The sequence below is a fragment of the Antedon mediterranea genome, chromosome 9 (genome assembly GCF_964355755.1).
Source record: "Antedon mediterranea chromosome 9, ecAntMedi1.1, whole genome shotgun sequence".
In the NCBI taxonomy this organism is placed as follows: domain Eukaryota; kingdom Metazoa; phylum Echinodermata; class Crinoidea; order Comatulida; family Antedonidae; genus Antedon; species Antedon mediterranea.
In genome coordinates this window covers 17904847-17925444 of record NC_092678.1, presented here as the reverse complement: position 1 = coordinate 17925444, position 20598 = coordinate 17904847, and the positions used below count along the sequence as shown (strand labels likewise).

The window sequence follows — 20598 nt, the reverse complement described above, 5'->3', positions numbered from 1 at the left end:
TTATTGTTTAATAAATGTCATTAACATTTTGAAAACTGCTTTTTATTTATAAAATTATATTGTCAGCGTGTCTGATATTTGACACAGAGTTTGTAATACAATTATATATCTTTAATACTCTTTTATATGGTTTTCTATGCAACTCCCTACCTTATTTATTCTAACAAACGCCACATGCATATACAATGTTATTACAATACATTTCTATTTGTTGAAGAATTCAATGATTGAAAGGATCTGCAATTTAACAGGAATTTTTAATACAAAATTGTATTACTTCTTGATATTATGCTAATTAGGCCTTGTTGTATTTTTTCATATCTATGGGTATTTATTTCTTCTTTTTTTTGAATATTTATTTTCATTTCCTGTCCTGTCATATTCATATTTAATATAAAGAAAAGGACAAAACAAATATAAAAGGCAAGGAAAGACCAAACAGGTGTTAAACACCTATGCTAGTTGGTCAACCCGAAACAGAGAACAGAGAAAAAAAAACACAAAAAAATAAATACATTCTACGCTTAAAGCATCTAAAAGAAAGCGACCAACTGCACACAATTTCAACATCAAAATTATTTAAAAAAAAAATATTTGGTTTTAAAAGAAATACCAGAAATGTCAAAGTTGCGAATTTTATCAGGTAAGTTCAATTCTAGTAATACGTGGGATTTGATTGAAAAGAAGGTACTGATTCACACAGAAAAAAAAATCTACAATTAAAGCATCTACAAGAAAGCGACCAACTACACACATTTTCAACATCAAAATCATTAAAAAAATATATAAATATTGAGATAATTTAATAATTTGGTTTTAAAAGAAATGTCAAAATAAGGTAAGTTATTTCAAATTCTGGTAACATGTGGGATATACGATTAAAAATAAGATTCTGTTCTGCAGCGACGATCGAATATCAAAAAGAATACCAACTGAAGAAGAGCTAAGACGAGTAACACGTTGTGAATTACAAACAATAAACACTCTAGGGCGTTTATTAGAATAAAATTTACTATTTTCATTGTACATTTATAACATATCTTATTTAATACGATATGTTATAATGTGTAATGAAAATAGCCAGCCCTAAATTTCTAAAATCGCAATGCAAAAGATAGGACATTCGGGATCAGAGGATTCCCTGTACATGTGATTTTATCTCGTTGTTCTCCTTTCGTGTTAAAGCTTGGATGTCGTACTCGTAAATCTAATTTTAATATTTTACTTTATCTATTCTTTTGTGTCGTGTCAAAGCTACCAAAAATGAATGTATTGGTCGTATTTGTTTACTTTTAACAATTGTGTTGAAAAACATATTTTCATTGACACATTTTTTGATAGCTCAATGTTTTTGTACAGTAATACGATCTGTGAGTAGGCCTATTTGTTTTATAACATTTTAAAAATATTTTAAATCGTTTTATTTATATATTTTAAATCCATTCTGTTAATGGCGGGTTTCCTGCTGCTGACGAATGTAACTTAAAATAAACAGTTGGAAAGCATTTTTCTCTTTTTCAAGATTTCTGTTTTTTTACTACAGTACATTTTCACTATAAAAAAAAAGATATGTGAAATTGCATAATAGTTACCTTACAAATGTACTGTACAACACTAACGGTGGGTAAAACAATAAATACACAAACAAAAAACTCAAGTGATGATACTACGATTATTCATAGCCGTTGTTCATAGCAGCACAAAAATATGTCTCCTCGCTATAACGTTACATAATTGATATCATACAATATTTCCGATTAACAAAAAACCTTGCAGTGCTTCAATTAAGCCCATGGGCCAATTTTCCATTAGATTGGGGATTAACTACGTACCTGCAAATTGGCAACGTAATCTCTTCTTAACGTCAACAAGATAATTTCCCGCGTTTGATTAAACAAATTATCAGAAGCACTGCACTACACGGTACATTTTACAGTATATTGCATTATAAAAAGGAGGTTTCAAAAGTTACTATTATAGAAAGTATTTGAATTTTATAATGCTATCCAATGGTACAATCAAGCCACACATTTGGCAAGAAAAAAAGCCGGGTTCCTACTGTATCATAAATTATGTTTATAATTTCATAACATAGAAAAAAAAATTAATATATTTGAAATATTATAAAACAATCTCATAACACTAATATAATACTACTAACCAAAGTTCAGTAAAATTGTTAAAGATGTATTGTCCCCCTAAACAAATTATTAAAACAATTATTTTTTTAATATGCCATTTTAATGCCTAATAGTTATCCACTTTGAAAAAAAAATGGGATCGAAAAAAAAATGTATTTACCTAAAAAACTGTAATTTAAAGCAAACAATATTCAATTGGCTGCCAGCCATTTGGTTTTTGGTTGAATTTAACCATTTATTTTGGCATTTTAATGCTGAGAACATTTTTTTTCCCCGTTTTTTTCCTACGGAAGTGAACTTTATTAAAACTACAAAATCATCTATTTAACGTCTGTTTTTGGGAGACAATACATCTTTAAATTCTTTAAAACTGTTTTGTATCAAAGACAAACATATCTCCCACAATAGTCTGTATCCAGCTGCTATTAGTGCAGTGAATGTATGGGGATGATGTGACCCTTATGTTTTGCAAGTGTTATGTTAAGCGTGGTTCCTACTAGCGACACAACGTAACGCAACTCTAAAGCGTGGTTCCCACTAGAACGCAACGCAGCGACGTATTGACGCAAAGTGCCGTATTGCGTAATCACAAGTGGGAACTGACAACGCAACAGTGCTGCAAACATCGCAGGTTTGATTTCACGCAGGCGGGGGCAAACCCAATTATTGGAAGGGCATTTGCTTATATTGCGTAGGTTGCGTCGCTAGTGGGAACCAAGCTTACGACGTATTGACGCAAAGTGCAGTATTGCATAATCACAAGTGGGAACCGACGACGCAACAGTGCTGGAAACATCGCAGGTTTGATTTCACGCAGGCGGGGGAATAAGCACAACTATTTGAAAGGCATTTCCATACGTTGCGTAGGTTGCGTCGCTAGTGGGAACCAAGTTTTAACATAGCGACGTAATTACGCAAAGTGCCGTATTGGTGGAACCGACGACGTGTGTAACACTGTGCCGCAAATATCGCCAAATAAAATCAGTTGGATTTCATACAACAACGCAAGGCAAAAGAACACTTGAAACATAGTACAGACCGTATCCAAAACTACGCGGGGTGAACCAGGTCAAGGTTTACGGCATGCTAACGTTGACGCGCAATAAGCAGGTTTGATTTCACGCAGGCGGAGGCACACACAATTATCGGAAGGGCACTTGCGGAGGTTGAGTCGCTAGTGGGAACCAAGCTTTTAATAGTAAATTATGTTATACTGTAGTACAGTATTAAGAAGACTTCTTCAGTTTTTTAGAAACAACATTAGCAGCATTTTAAGGTTTTAAGATAGATAACACTAGTTATGACTGGGTATAAAAACATATATTGCATAAAAGACCATTATTATTATTACTATTGAAATAATAATACCATATTTTTAATTTCCGCCTCATAAAATAACCATAACCATTTAACTGTACAGTTCTAGCACATTCTATTCTAAGCATAAACAATTTCAAGATAAACTTGTTGAATATGATGAGTTATTGTAAAGAATTTTTATTTTAAAATATTTTTAAATTAATTGGTATACCATTTGAATAAATATTGCAAATAAATAATATATTGATACCATACCATATAAATATTCAGCATTATAGAATTAGATAGCATTAAAATTATGTTGTATTTTACTAATATTATGATTAATATTATAAAAATGATTAATCATTACTGTTATTATCATTCCTGATATTAATTATATATTTTTGGTTATTACTTTATTATTTTGTCTAAAATAAACAGTTGACCAATCAGAAAAGTCCAGGGAACTGCTTGAAAATTTCCTGAACAATGAGTCTGTCCATCCCACTTGACTGATCTTCTTCCTCTGCTATTGATCGAAGGCATTTTTGGAGATCGTCCCTGCGATGTCTGTGGTCATTGTAAGGCGTGAACTGTAGTATGCTATGCACTAGTGAAATGTAATCGGTTCGATTCTAGAAAAAAAAAACATGAATTGTATTAAGAATAACTATTCCCTCTAAAACAGTTCATAGTCAATTAAAATGTTAATAATGGCAATGATAGTGACAGAAGTCATTTAAAATAATAAGACCACGTCTGAAAACTATTGTTCATCGCAATTAAATGAATTAGTTTCTTGGTAAATTTATAGTGTCTTTGCATACAAGGATTGTATGGAATATTATACAATACATGTTCTCGCATTGGTAAGGGGTGTGACTACTGTAGCTTATCGAATGGTCATTTGCTGTAGTCATATCCCTGAGTTAGCACCTTTCATACAAAGCTGCAAGACGGTAATATTACAGTAATTCGCGAATGCCGGCTTATGTGTGATAGAGTAAAAACCTCCGAATGCAGGCTTCCGTCCGTTAGACCGCCTATGGACCAAGTAAAATTTCTGTAATATTACCATCACGGTCGTAAGCCTGATCTGTGTGAAAGAGTTCACGATATAAGGCCCACTTACGCAGTAAAGCATTACAAACGAAGATCGAATTCGGGACATTTTTATTAACTATTATTACTAGATTATATCGACATTGGTGTAGATTAGTATATGTTGTAATAATAATATAACATTAAAAGAAATACGGCTAATAATATTACAGTGATTTTGGTCCAAAGAGGAAGATGCTGTAACGTAAGCCTGGGTCCTAGGCCTACTTAGTAATTCTATAAGTGAAGTACCATACACTGGGTCTAGTACTACTGTAGCTAGGCATACACATGTTACACTCGCATTGATTTGTAGTAGATTTTGTTACTTAGGCCACGTCAGGAAAACTATTAGCGTGGAGTGGTGTCTGTGTATGTAGTTTAGTGTATGTACAGCAATTTAAATATAGTTTATATGCAGCAATAAAAAATAACGATTGACCCAAAAGCAGCGGCCACATGCATGCATGGCATGTTCGTTGCCGTTGCCTGCCATTCTTTTTACAAAAAAGTGCGAGTCTCTATTCTTAAGGGCCTTTCAAACCTGTTTCAGCACGGTTCCGGTTCGGCGAATCGAAAGCCAATGTTTCGTTCACAATACTCCACGCGGCGGCAATCGATATGTGCGTTGCCGTGTAAAAACGAAACATTGACGTTCGATTGGATTTGCCAGCGCCGGACTGGAACCGTGCCGGAACAGCTGTGTAAGACCCTTTAAAGATGGCAATATGTTGTGTTTTTCACAGTAAGATTACCGCAATTTTACCTGCTGTGTGTCTGTCTAGACCGGCAACAATACCGGCTTGCTTACTGCGGTATTGCTGCAATTTCGATGTGAAAAGGGCTATGGAGAATCCCTTTTTGAACTGCTACTATAAGATTAGAGTCTACGCTCTAGCCAATCGCAGAGTCATCCTAATAACACTTCAATGGTATGGTAGTTTACTGTACCTTGTCTCCAGGATTTAAGTCCGTCAGTTGTCGTATGACAATATCTATCAGCACCCTCATATCATTTGTGTAGAAAATATTTGATGTTTCTGTTGATGAGAAGATGTCAGCTAAAAACTTCACCATAGAATTCTGTGGCTTAGGTTCAAAGTCAAACATGGATATAGGATCATCTATTTAAAAAAAAAAAACTTCTGTTCCAATTTGCACTCATAAAAATAAAATAATTATAAAATTATTAAACTTAATTAAACTTCGATAAATAATTTGTATTTAAAGTGATAAGTAAAGTGGAGTGCATTTTTGAGTGGAGTTGTGGCTTAGTGGTTATGATGCTTGGCTACCACTCCAAGGGTCCTGGGTCCCGTCACATGTCAGGACTCCGCTCCCAAAGACTTGTAATAAGACTTTGTTTATGTAGTGCATCTTGTATGAGTGTCTTGTGAACCTCTAAGGGTCCCTAATGATCAGCAATTGCTGGATGGATCACCCTCATTAATTATGGTAAAAACAATTTCCCTCCCAGTGATTTTTTATACACAGCCATTTATGTCGCATGGGTGGGAGAGGAGGAACCATGTGGATAAAAAATCTTGCTCAAGCAGTCAACACTGTCGTGACCAACCAGAGCTTAAACCCATAATCTCTAGATAACCTCTGAGCCATAGTGCAATGTTTTAAATGGTGACCTCTTTTTGACCCGATTTATTGAATGATCGCACAATCAATACCGAAGGTAAACAACAATTTGTAATTATCAATAACAATCAATTGATCAACTCACCTTCCCTATTGATTAGTAGCATAAATTTCTCAGTAAAATATTTCACATTTGAGTTGTCACTAAAAGCTTTCACTACTGGATTTTCAGCTGGAACTAAACACACAAACAAAATTATTGAAAATAAAAATGCCTCATATTACAGTTTTTTTTTTATTACACTACAGATTAAACACAGTGGTTTCCATTATCAACATCAATTGTAGTTAGCTAAATAAATAATAGGCTCTTACTGCAGTAATTAACTATACTCTGATTTGTACAATAAATTAAAATATTATTGGGAGTAAATTTCTTTTCATAAAACAAAATATGTTGATTCTATCCAGTAGGCTATTCAAACCCCAAAAAAGCACAGTACAACTACAAGTGAAAAATGTTGTTTTCGTCTACACGTGAGGGCGCGTGGCGCAGTGTGTTGGACGTTGGATTAGTGATCGTGATTTCAAATCCAATTCTCGTCGCATTGCTTAGATTACTTGCGCTTCCGTCTCTCCACCCAGGTGTATATGTTAGATTAAGACACAACTTATTTGCTGTTTACATACTACTGTATCTGCATTATGGGAGTATGTTTTCATAAGTTTTTGATTAAAAAAAAAATCACCGGAGTATTCAATCGAAACCAACAGCGATAATTACCGCCACTAAAACAGGTTTGATAAAAACAAAGCCAGGACTGTTTAACGCACCTTGATTGGTCCTAACATTGATAAATCATTGATGATCCTGTTATTGGCGAATTTATTTTGCTGTTGGTTGGGTTTGGAAATAAATAAAAAAATAAAAATAAGGGCTTCTCTCATCCAGTGCCCACCTTGACTAAAGGAAAGGCATAAGCCAATATATCTGAGGCAGATACTAGATGCAGGGGCTGCCATAAGAGTCAGCAGTGCTGATTTCAAATGCCTAACAGGACCCCAGCTCCATATACAGCACCCAATATTCCCAGATGGTCCCCCATCCAAGCTCTAACCAGGCCGAACGTTGCTTAACTTCGGTGATCTGACGAGAACCGGTGTTTCAACGTGGTAAAGCTGTATTATATAATGTGAAGAGCTTAGAAGCATTGTACAATAAGCGCTATAAGAACGAATATTATTATTATTATTAACATTGGACTACAGACCTTTTCACCAGTGTAGCATAGCTGAATAACCTTCAACAAAACAATGAAAAAAATATGCCTGATTGACACATTACAAATTGATAATTGAAAACTGCAACATTATTGTATCCATTGTTTTTCTGTAATATTTAAAAACTGAAAGTGAATTTTTACAGTTTTGAAACTGACTAATAATTGCATTAAAATTTGCTGATAATATGCCAAACTACGTTGATAGTTTAAATAATCAAATATGGTAGTGGTGATGTCATCGTGTCCATATATGAGCAAATCACATTTTTTAGTCACAAAGTGTAGACAGAGCTTAACACATTTATAGGAAGATGATGGGATTGTACAACAGAACCAAAATAAAAAGAAAATTGATTATTTATGATTAAAAAAAAAACTAAACAAAAAACATTATAGCAAAAAAACAACAAACTTGTTGACTTACTTCGAAACTGTAGATTGAAAGCAAGAATGACATTAACAAACAGATCAGGAGTTTGCTCATCCTCATCATTGACTGGTGGATTCTCAATCGAATTCAATAAATAATTTACAAACTCCACATTCAACTGATCTAAAAAAAAAGAAGAGAAATCATTTAAAAAAAAATCAATATTATTCTAAAAGACAATAATTGATTTGATAATACTGTAATTGATTTATATTAAATCAGTAGTTTACCAAAAAGTAGAATAAAAGACTGCATTCCAGAGGTAGATCCAGGATTTCAAAGTTTCCACCAAGTATTTATTAGTAATAGTACATCAAAATAAATTTGTCCATAAGTATGTGATATATACAATACCATAATTAAGTTACTGTATGAAAGAAAACTAAAAGTTTTTTATCACAAAGACCCCATCAAATATAACTTGTTAATAAGATATTAGAAGTGGAATTGTGGCTTGGTAGTTATGATGCTTGGCTACTAAGGGTCCTGGGTTCAAGTCCTGTCACATATCAGACAAAATTACAACCCCACTCCCAAAGACTTGTCATAAGACTTTGTTTTTGTAGAGCATCTTGTGCATATGTTTGTCTTGTGAACCTGTAAGGGTCACAAATGATAAGCAATTGCTAGATGGATTACCCTCATTAAAATATAGTTAAAAAAAACCACAAAAAAACACAGAAAAAATCTAACCATAGTGCGTATATGGGATTGATTCCCCTTGTGAAAATAACATTGTAAGTACTAGAGCAGAGAAGCAGAGTTTTTGGATATTTTTTGTGTCAGTCATCGTATCACGAGCAATCTCAACCGGTAGCACCGACGTCAGCAGATAAGAGAGGGCGAACATGTCTAACGAACATATACAGCCAAAAACCTTTAGTAACAGAAGCCGTATACTTGTCCTTGTTTCCTAGGAGGAAATGGAGGAGAGATAGAAAACATAAATAAATCATATCTCCACTTACAAAATGAGCAATTGGCGCTTTATTAATATTGGAGACAGATAGGATCTTCTCTGTGTGGAAGTCATTACCATATCATGCATATTTATGAGTTGTTAGCTAAATTTCATAATTTTTGAACTTATTTTGTTTATATAGTTATATAATTATGGAATAAGCTACAAATCTCAGAAATTTACCTAATATCTGAGTGACAACCTTATTTCCAAAAATTGATCCTTAGGATTCCCGGTCTGGGAATTGTTTTGGTGTAATATTTTTGTTACTTATATTAGTGGGCAACAATGTAACTATAGCTTTTAATTAGGTATTTATTTAAATTATAAAAATGAAAAATTAAAATTTCAAAATGATATTTCAAATCATAAAATATGTCCAGGATTAAAATTGATCACCTTTAATGAATACGGGCCCATTTGCCCGGTGTAAACCTCTTTATTTATTAAGTTAGAGAAGAAGTTTCAATAACTATTTGAAGTACATTTTGTTTTTTTTTTTATTGGAAAATTGCAAGGAAGAATTTTTAAGTAGTTACTGTATATCCTCAAGTGTTAGTAACCACAAAGTGAAGAGGAATTGAGCAAACATTTAATATCCAAGAATTATTTTTATCAAGGTTAAAGAATAAGGAAATGAAGCTACAACAGTGTATCTCTACTGTATTTAAAAGGATCGATGTTTCAATGCTAGCACTGTTTTTTGTTTTTTTTTTGGTTTATATCCATCTAAAATTTTGCCATAGATATTATATTATATATTTTTGGATTAGAATAATTACTGTAAACTTTAAAAAGATATAGTTACTTCGCTGTTTCTAGATTTAGTCATTTATTTCATTTACTAAATAATGTGCTTGATATAAAAAACCACCTATATCATCAAAAGCATAGAGAATAGAGCTCCTTTTAAGTACAAGAAGTTAATTTTATCGCAAACAAAAATAAAACATGACCAATATAGTAACCCGCTTATCTTTTAACTATTATATTATACGTCTCAAAATTAGACACAAGTACAGAACAGTATAGATAGTAGCGTTCCTTTTAAGTACAAGAAGTTGATTTTATCGCAACCAAAATAAAACATGATCAATATAGTAATCCTTATCTTTAAACTATTATATATACATCTCAAAATCAGACACAAGTACAGAACAGTATATATAGTAGCGCTCCTTTAAAGTACCAGAAGTTGATTTTATCGCAACCAAAATAAAACATGCTCAATATAGTAACCCTTATCTTTTAACTATTATATTATACGTCTCAAAATCAGACACAAGTACAGAACAGCATAGATAGTAGCGTTCCTTTAAAGTACAAGAAGTTGATTTTATTGCAACCGAAAATAAAACATAGCCAATATAGTAATCCTTATCTTTAAACTATTATATATACGTCTCAAAATTAGACACAAGTACAGAACAGTATAGATAGTAGCGCTCCTTTTAAATACAAGAAGTTGATTTTATTGCAACCGAAAATAAAACATAGCCAATATAGTAATCCTTATCTTTAAACTATTATATATACGTCTCAAAATTAGACACAAGTACAGAACAGTATAGATAGTAGCGCTCCTTTTAAATACAAGAAGTTGATTTTATTGCAACCGAAAATAAAACATAGCCAATATAGTAATCCTTATCTTTAAACTATTATATATACGTCTCAAAATCAGACACAAGTACAGAACAGTATAGATAGTAGCGCTCCTTTAAAGTACCAGAAGTTGATTTTATCGCAACCGAAAATAAAACATTACCAATATAGTAATTCTTATCTTTAAAACTATGTACTCAAAACCAGACACAAGTACAGAACAGTGAGTACACCAACTTATTATAATAGTATTAACTTCCTGCATTCAACAAAACATTACATTATAAAACAATTAATTTCTTCTCTAAGGAATAACTATCATGTAAAGATACAAATAAATAAAACCAACATCCTGAATGTTAGTAGCCATTTATACTCCTGGGCAAAGGGAGACAATTATGGATAATAGGTGCTGGTCAAGGACAAAATAAAAATTGAATTGTCTAGAAATTATTTCAGATAAAAGAATAGAATGAATATTCCAAGAACGTTATGTTTAGGTCACTAGTAAATATATTATACTTTAAAAAAAATAGAAATTGTATCATTGTTATACTTGGAGAAACCTTTAAATTAAATACTTTAACATGATTATCATACTAAAAAAACATTATTTTTTAGTTGATCAGTTTCAGTTAACTATTCCTTTTGTAAGATTAACTAGTTCTTCCCACTTTATTTATGTTTCTGGACTTTTAATATGGAATCAATTAGATACCAGTATTGCTAACTCTTCCTCTCTCTCAACTTTTCGTAAAAACTTAAAAAATTATTTATTATCATTTCCTCCCATCCAGTACACAAACGGGCCCAACGTTGTTTAACTTTAGTAATCTGCCGAGAACCGATGCTTCAACACAGTATGGACATGGCTGCTAAGTGACACAAATAAATGACTATGATTATAACACTGATTCATACAGTTTAACAAATTGATATTCTGCTTACCATTTGATAGTATTGTACAAGAGTTGATAGCGGCTCAAATTCCTCTTGTCGGATAACTCCCACACTAACACATTTATCAGCATCATTCTGTCAGGACATTAAAGAATACTTCCAGTTTAGATTTAGAAAAGTGTGATGTGCCCAAATATAGCAGTAATATTCCCAAATATGGAAGTGATATGACATCATCATGTCTATATATGGGCACATCACATTTTTTGTCACAATCACATACAGTTTGTTATTATTATTATTATTCACTTTTATTTCAAATATCAAAAAATTGACCAAAATTACAACTCGTGGCTAAGAGCCAAATTGCGTGTAAAATACATGTCATATCAAAAATATAAATATATATAAAAAATATGAAAGAAAAAAAAAAAAAAAAAAAAAAAAAAAACAAAGAAGGGGAGAGCAGTCGCAAACTAGCAGGGGAGAAAATTAAGAATTCAGTAATTTGATGAAGTAGGGTATAGGGCTATTGGTAAATCTGGATGTTTTAGACGCTAGCTGGGTAATTTTGTTTTTATTTCTTAAATTCCTACCATGACAGCTATGTCTGGTCGGTGGGATTAAATCAGCTGTTTGTTTAATTTTGGGGAGATACTCAGCGAACTTGCGACAATGCTCCACCCTTCTTTGAGCCAAAGTCTCTAATTTAAGAAATTCAAGGGCACCAGAGTAAGAAAAGTTTGTAAGTTTGATAGTGTCGACAGAGCTTTAGATAGTTTAAATGGATTAAATTAATGAATGAACAACAAAATAATTAAAACAAAGAAAGTATCAACCAAATGAATTTATAACCAATTGAAACAAAAGGTCAGAAATTCATTTTAACAACTCGGTTGATCTTTGATATCCCTTACAAGCAGTGGCCTAATGCAGGTGGCGAAGAACTCTGGTAGTTGCATTGGACTTCTCCTGCTCTGGAGCGCCTTAAAGACACCTGTCCTATGTTTTTTAGATTCAATTTAAGATCATAAACTATATTTAATGTAAAAATAATACTATTAGTCCTATTGCGATAACTTTTTTCGTCTTTAAATGGTTAAAAATGTGAATAGGTATAGCTAGCGTACAATGTTCGTACGTTACCGATGTTTACCAGCTAGGCCTACAAAACAAAGCCTAGCTAGGCTGTAGGCCTAAAGACTGTGCACAAGAGGTCATTCGCCGTGAGCTACTTAGGTAGTGCATTGTTTCTCACTTTTTATCATAATTTACCATAAAACGTACATTTAAGACAAGGAATGACCTGGTTTAATGTTTTTAAAGTAATATATATGCATTGTTTTTACAAAACGTCACAAATTGTAAGGAAGGTGTCTTTAAACTCTGAGGTTCCTGGGTTTAGCCAGTGAGCATTCATCATAGCTGTTATGCCACTATTTACAAGTAATTATTTTTTAATGACTTTTAAGTTTTAATATAATTAACAATAATGGCCTATCAAGCCAACATTTGTAAATATATAAGAATTTGTAATAATTAATGTTATCTGTTGATCTTTGTGCAATTTTTATAGTAAATTTAAGTTTAAATAAATTAAACTGTTCATTACTGTATCATAGGCCTTAATGTGTTTTTTCTACGTTAAACTTGGTTTTATGTTAATTATCATTTTCCTATGTAAGCTCTTCATTTCAACTATGAGTTGTATTTTGAGTCTTTTTATATCGGAAAAAAAAACCTAATGTAGGTAACGTTGGTGGCTAACAGCTATAGTAGCAACGTTACTAGGCCGGTACAAGAAGGTTGGCTGTACTGGGCTGTATTCTATTTTATCTTTAGTTTTGGTGGCCTTAAAAATAATTTCTTTACCAATATTGAAAGAAGTTCTTCTAAATACTCCGTAATGATAGACTCATCCTCGTGAAGTGCCCAGCTTCTCTGTTGCGCATCATCCTTACAACTTGTCAGCTCAGAAAAAATCACCTGGAGGCGCTCTTCATCCCGTCCACCTCCAACAGATACCCCTGACTACATAATAGATGGAAACAAATCATTGCTAAATGTATAGTTTCTTTAAAGAGGTTTCTAAAGGGCCTACAAATTGTTAAAGGACAACATGACTGAGGACCATATTTTTACAACGTATTAGGGATGTACATACATTATGATTTCAGAACAATCGCGAGATTAAGGATATCTCCGCATGCGCTCGCCGTACAGCCGTCGTCGTAAACTACTGTGACGTCGCAGGTGCATCGAAAAATTTACTAAATGAGTCCAGATACGCAAAAGAAACAATAAAAAAAACATTTCTTATGATTTATTTACGAAGTGTGTTTACTAGAAATGTTCACGATTTGCCAGACTTTGCCAGAAAACACATGACGTAAATTTTGCGATGCACCTGTGACATCACAGAAAATTACGGTGACGGCTGTATGGCAAGTGCATGCATCGATATCCTTAATCTCGCGATGGTTCTGAAATCATATGTACATCTCTAATACGTTGTTAAAAAATGGTCCTCGGTCAAGTTGTCCTTTAATAAAGTGCTGAACCTTTATCTTTTGCATTGTATTCTATCTTTAGGGATAAGAGGGCTGAACAGCGTGCCTTCTAGATCATCTATGGTATCATAATTAACATGGTAATTTGTATACTTGGTATGAATTTTTGATACAGTATGCCAATATACTGTAATTCATACCACTAAGCAAAATATTGTTGGATGTTGAATATTATTATGAGGACATTCATCAAATATTGTTTGAGAAATAACTGTTTTTGTAAACTAACTAACTGTACAAATAGGAACTCTCTTGGGAAATATGATATATTATTAATATACAACAGTTGATAATTTAGCTTTGCAAGCAATCATATGCTATTATTATTATGAGGTTGATCTTTAAATAGTGGTTTGATAGGAGAAAAATCTATGTCGACTCTCTGAACACCAGAAACTCTTCCAATACCAGATTTTTCTTGAAGTTCAAAAGGTCCAAAATTTATTTTTACCAATAAAAACACATTCCGAATACCAAAATTTCCGGAAAACCAGACATATTTGGCCAGCCCAAAGGTGTCCGGTATTAGGAGAGTTGACTGTACTGACATTACCCTCAAAATTAATTATGTAAATAAATATAACAATAAGTAAATATAACTGATATAATTGAAAAATAAACATTTTGATTAACTTACTGTATTCAATGTTTTTATAATATTCTCCATTACCATGGCAACACTTGGCACGGAATCTTTAACATGATTCAACACCATGGCAACAGCCACTTTAGATTTATTAAAACTGAGGTTTGTGTTAACTCGCACCATTTCAACTAATTCAGGACCAAGATTTGAAGCTATTGCACTGTCTGAGCGCGCTCTGTGTGTTGGACTAATCAACGACTCCATGGTTGGTGACTTTGCAAGTTCACGTGGTGATAATGGTGCTCGGTATTTTCGTGCGGGTGATGGCATAGGACTCGTGGAAGCATCAACAGGCTGCGATGTTGACGATTGCGACGTTGAGTCTGGAGGTGGAACGGGGATTACAGATTGCACTTGTTGCGCTGGAGGTGAGGGCGCTTTAATTGATTTAGTACTAGATGCTCGTTTGACAGGTGAGTTTTGTGGTGACGTCGGAGGCGTGTTGTCTTTTGTAAATGAGTTTCGAGTTTGTTGAGAGGATGATAGTTGGCTAGGGGGCGCTGCTGGTGCTACTCTTTTTGGTTGAGGTACATTTTCACCTAGCTGTTCACGCATGATGGTTTGACGATGTTCAACAAGCTTCCTACAAAAAGATTAAAATTGATTAGTAAGGCCCTTCTGCATACAACTTCATACATGCTAACACTCCCGTTTTGGCCGGGAGACTCCCGTATTTTAGACTTGTCTTCCGGCCTAATATTGTGCTCCCGGTTTTCCACATTTTCTCTGGGTTACAAAGATAACTGAATTTTGATGTATTTGTGTGGTTTTCTGTGTAAAAATATAACAAAAAGGCTTACACAAGCAAATTTATGATATTTAAACCATTGTATGACCATCTGCGGTCATCATTTTTTTATTTTCTTCACAACGGAAAGGGGATTCCCCTCACATAGCCACCACGCAATACTGTTTGTGACGTTACACACTGCACTCCTTACCTCTCGATAATAGATAGAGGGTGCTGTTGACCTAAAAAAAACACCACTTCCCGATTTTTTTAATTCAGATGTTGGCATGTATGCAAGTTTGTAAAGTATACATAGGTTACTAAGTTACACTAACAAAAGTAATAATGAAGTACAGGGTATACTAATTACTAATATAGAAATATTATGCTAATGTTGAATAAGGAGCAACATTTTCATTGAAAGAGATTCAACCAAAGCTCTGTCTACACTATCAAACTTTATGCGACAAACAAATGTGATGTGCCAATATGGACATGATGATGTCATATTACTACCATATTTGGGCAAATCACACTTTTTTTGTCAAATTAGTTTGATAGTGTAGACAGAGCTTAAGTATGGACGAGTGCAGCACTAAGACACTCTGTTTGCTAAAAGTGGCTGGCAAGATTATTTGTAAATTAAATATAGGCCTACAATGGAAAACTGTTGATGACCCCTGACCTAATTCAATCCAGAAACAGTAACTGGTTCAACATGATAGTTACTACTCTGTGTGGCTAATTAATTAACTTATTAATTAATTAGTGCTTTTCACATTTTCTGTTGATTGTTCAGCGGTTAGTAGAGGCGCCCTGCAATTTGCGCTATATAAATTGAACACTATTATTATTCTTATTAAACTAAGGCAATCTAACAACAGGACACTGAGCTTGCCTTGCCAACATAGGAACTTTGATCTTATGTCTGGCTGCGACAAATACCAACAATGTACATTGTCTGCGGCGCGCTGTGTCTGTTAAGACGTGTGGAACTGATTGTGTCGCAGCCACAGATAAACCCTTTGATCTCCAGAGCTCAGCATCCTGCTGTTAGGATTGCCTTGGTTAACTTAACACACTTAACTGTAAGCTTTTTCTTTGTTCAGCTGTGTAAACCCCATTCTTATTGGTTGCTGCTATATGAAGGAACTCCATTGCACGATCAATAGACGCAAGAACTTGATCTGATGGTAACTAAAAACACATAAAATAATTAATTTGTGATTTAACATAAATAGACCCTATTTCACATTATGATTGGGTCCTGTGACGCTCCAGGATCGGGTACAAGTTTTTCAACCCTGTTCTTAGCGTGTTTACACTTGCGTTCGCAAAACCTGAGAGGATTAATTTACATTTTCTTAAGCCATTGGTCATGGTTCACTTTATAAGCCAGCCCAAACATAAAAGCCGCTACTGGACCCACCTCAAGAGGTGGTCCAGGTCTGCATCCGGCCCAGGGCTGGCCTAACTGTATGAAGTTTTTACACTTATCGATTGCCGACTTAGGGCCAGTTCAAATCGTAAGTGTAAATTGGGTCATAGAGTCTGAGAGATTTGAAATGCGTGACATTTTTTTAATGGGGAAGGACAGGGAATTCTAGAACCGCCTGTAGGGTCTAGACAATGGCACTTTTAGATTTTTTCTTCATTTTTGTTTCAACAAGCGTGTGCAAGAAAGAGGGCTGGTCGGATTTGCATGTAAACTGTTGTGGCGGCCATAGATGATAACAACACCACCGCGCCATTGTATTTTATTCCAGATTTTTTTAACAGTTTTATATTTTTAATAAATTTGAATGAATTTCCTCTCAAATAGTATACAAAATAGTCATGCATAGACTTGATAAATGCATGACAAATGTGTGATCATCACATGTGTTTGTACAAAATGCATGTTTCATTAAAAATCACTTTGAAATGGCACACAAATCGAGCTGGTTCATAACTAGGCTTTAATAAACTTTTGCTTTTAAGAAGAAATGCTTTAATACTGCCTCATGCTTCGATTACAATAAGGGTTAGGGTTACTATAAAATTAGTGCATGCATCAATATCCTTAATCTCGCGATGGTTCTGAAATCATATGTACATCCCTAATAATGAAATTAGATTATAAAGTTCAAACTTTATGTGACAAAAAAAGTGTGATGTGCCCATATATGGATACGATGATGTCATATCACTACCACATTTGGGAATACCTTATTTGGGCGCATCACATTTTTTTTGTCACATCTAGTGTAGACAGAGCTTAAGGACAAAGTTGGTAATTATAAATTAACACACAGTATGTAAACCTGCATTTAAACACACACAACGAACATGATCACTTATGTTACAACACAACATTGGAATGGTTCACTGTACATCATCTCAAACGTCCATCCATCAATGATGTATTATTACACATATATATGTATATAGGTTACTTTATTCCAAAAAATGTAACAAAACCACGCACTATGGATTTACAAAATCTGATAAGTTCTTACATGCATGCATCCTACAACAACAAAAAATATAAAATAACGTTAAAAATAAAGATTCAAAATAACAAAAGCCACTTATTTTTTATTTATTATTACACATAGCAATACGTTTATGTAATTAAATGTAATGTTGCCCATATATGGACATGACGATGTCATATCACTACCATATTTGGGCATATCACTACCATATTTGGGCATATCACTTCCATATTTGGGCATATTACTACCATATTGGGCATATCACTACCATATTTGGGCATATCACTACCATATTTGGGCATGTCATTACCATATTTGGGCATATCACTACCATATTTGGGCATGTCATTACCATATTTGGGCACATCACACAGGTGACTGGTGTAATTGATAACTTCCAATGTTAGTTGTTTAAAAAAATGGTATAAAATTTAAATATAAAATAATAACATTTATTAATACTAAATGTGCTTTTAGTAGGCGTGCACCTACAGTATACCATAATTACGAACATTACATTTTGTGTAATGCACCTTTTCAATCGAATGACTCACAATACGACTCCCGGGAGAGGTGCGTTATGGGTGCATCATTTACAAATAATTATTGACGCAGGGGTGCAACAAAAAACCTAAATGGTAGGTTACATCAATAAACAATGGCATTTTCAATGTATGTCACTCTACCACTCACCCACTATATTATAACCAACAAGGTAATGTTCTTAATATGTTAAATGACGCACATCAGACAATTATGCACATTGTCAAAATGACCCACTATACGACCCCCAGGAGAAGTGCGTCATTTACAAATAATTATTGACACAAGAATGCATCAAAAAACCTAGATGGTACATCATATCAATGGACAATGGTGTGTCAATGTCACTCTACCACCCACCATATAATAAACAACATGGTCACAGTGCGTCATGGTCACCTAAAGGTAATACATATTTTTTTACACACGGGTGCATACTTTGGACAAATGACACACCTCGCCCGGAGGTCGTATAGTGGGTCATACAATTGACAAGTGAGTGAGTGGCCGAGCGGTTAAGACAGTGGAACCGTAATCACGTAGCCATAACATCGGCAGGGGTTCGAGGCTCACTCACTCCATGGTTCTGGTGGTAGAACGAGTCTTCTCGGATAAGGACTATAAACCGTAGGTCCAGTGTACACAACTTGCTCGTGTGCACTTTAAAGAACCTAGTACATCTTTCGAGACGAGTAGGGGGTTACCCCGGTGTATTAGTACATCACAGCCACTGATCACCAACTGGGCCCTCTGGGAGATCAGTCTTTGACTGAAGAGGTCACCCAGTATAAAGATAAAACAAACAAACAAGTGCATTAAGATTATAGAAGATGTGCTGGATCCTTTTTTTTTATAAACAAGGCCAACAGCCATTAAGTCGCGTGCTACAATACAATGCATAGTGATACCGGACCGACAGACAGACCGACAGACAAACTGACAGACCGACCGACATAGTGTCCACGCGACTAAAAACCTACCACTGATCTAGGCCTAATCATTTTCGTTATATTTTACGGTTTTTACATGATCGTAGACAAAAGCAATACATTTGTGTCATGAGCCTACCTAGCTAGGCCTAGGCCCTATTAGTCTCTAGGCCTAGACCTAGTAGATACAGCCTAGCCTGGTCGCCTACAGTAGGCCTAGCCTGGCCGCCTAGGCCTAGATAGGCCCTCCCCTACATCGCACGCATGCTGTGTTTCAATTTCTATCCATGTGATTAAATGTTTGATAAATAGAGAAAGAAGGCCTAGGCTATGATGCAGCAGGGCAGTCACTTCTCTCCCTGGTCTAGATTCATAGCCAATTTCTTTAGACCTATAGATCTTCATGTAGCTAGGCTAGCTAGCTAGGCCAAACACATCCCACTTCCATCCATCCATCATACTGCACGACAACAGACCGTCCTTACCTCATCTTTTGTGACATAATTCGCCGGTACGTATCCTACCGTACCGGACTGATCGGACATAACTTGCCACCAATGACCGTTGCTTTTGTCAAGCAAGGTAAACCGTTGCCCTTTCTGAAAGTTCATAGACTTCCCATCTTTACTTTGATAGTCATACAAAGCTCGAAACATTGTTGTTGTTTATTTACAACAATCATTCGGTGAACTGAAAGACCTTTATTAGTTTCATGGGCGTCGCCATCACAGTTTATATGGGAGGCCCTCTATTGTCGACAAGAAAGCATAAACTTTCTTTAAAAATAAATAATAAAATGTTGTTGGCGGTGCATAACGGCAATATTGAATAAACTTTTAAAACGTTTTTATTTCATTTATTTAAAACATATTTATACAGAATAAATAGTTCAGAAAATAAAATGTAAACAATCGGGTTTACCTATGGTCCTTCCCTGCAATTGTTGACGCTTTGATATTAAAAACATTAAACCAGGTCAGCGAGACGCGCTAAACTACAGTTAATAATAGGCATACAATGACATTTACATTGAAATATCAAAATAGGAAAAATAAGATAAGATAATTAAGATATAATTAAATTAAATAAGATATTTATCGATACAATTTAACCGATAAAGTTCCTGAAAAATCAGATATTTCGGATAAATGCAATACTTTTTTTACATAAAAGACACATTGTTGCGTTGTGATTGGACACTTGTGTCCGGTAATGACTGTTCATGCGCAATTTATTTTTGCTTTAATCATCTGTTTGGTTGAATGATCATTTGTGTTACGCTGCGGGGGAAACACAGCTCGGTTCCCACTAGGACGCAGCGCAAGGACGTAGACGCAAGGCAAGCAAGTTGACCAATCACACTCGACTGTTGGAATTATCCATCGCTTGA

At 34.4% G+C, this 20598-nt stretch overlaps 1 protein-coding gene and 1 pseudogene across 1 annotated transcript; both read right to left on the bottom strand.

The window, feature by feature from the left end:
- Window positions 1-604: 604 nt before the first annotated feature.
- LOC140058702 (NCK-interacting protein with SH3 domain-like) lies at window positions 605-19875 on the bottom strand. Its single transcript, XM_072104415.1, has 10 exons — window positions 19694-19875; window positions 16347-16456; window positions 14521-15112; window positions 13186-13344; window positions 11362-11448; window positions 8541-8760; window positions 7842-7970; window positions 6280-6372; window positions 5496-5668; window positions 605-4078 (listed from the first exon to the last, which is right to left on the bottom strand). The coding sequence occupies exons 1-10, from the start codon at window positions 19862-19864 to the stop codon at window positions 3893-3895; spliced, it is 1920 nt and encodes a 639-aa protein (XP_071960516.1). The 5' UTR covers window positions 19865-19875; the 3' UTR covers window positions 605-3892.
- Window positions 7204-7321, bottom strand: LOC140059649 (5S ribosomal RNA; annotated as a pseudogene).
- Window positions 19876-20598: the final 723 nt, after the last annotated feature.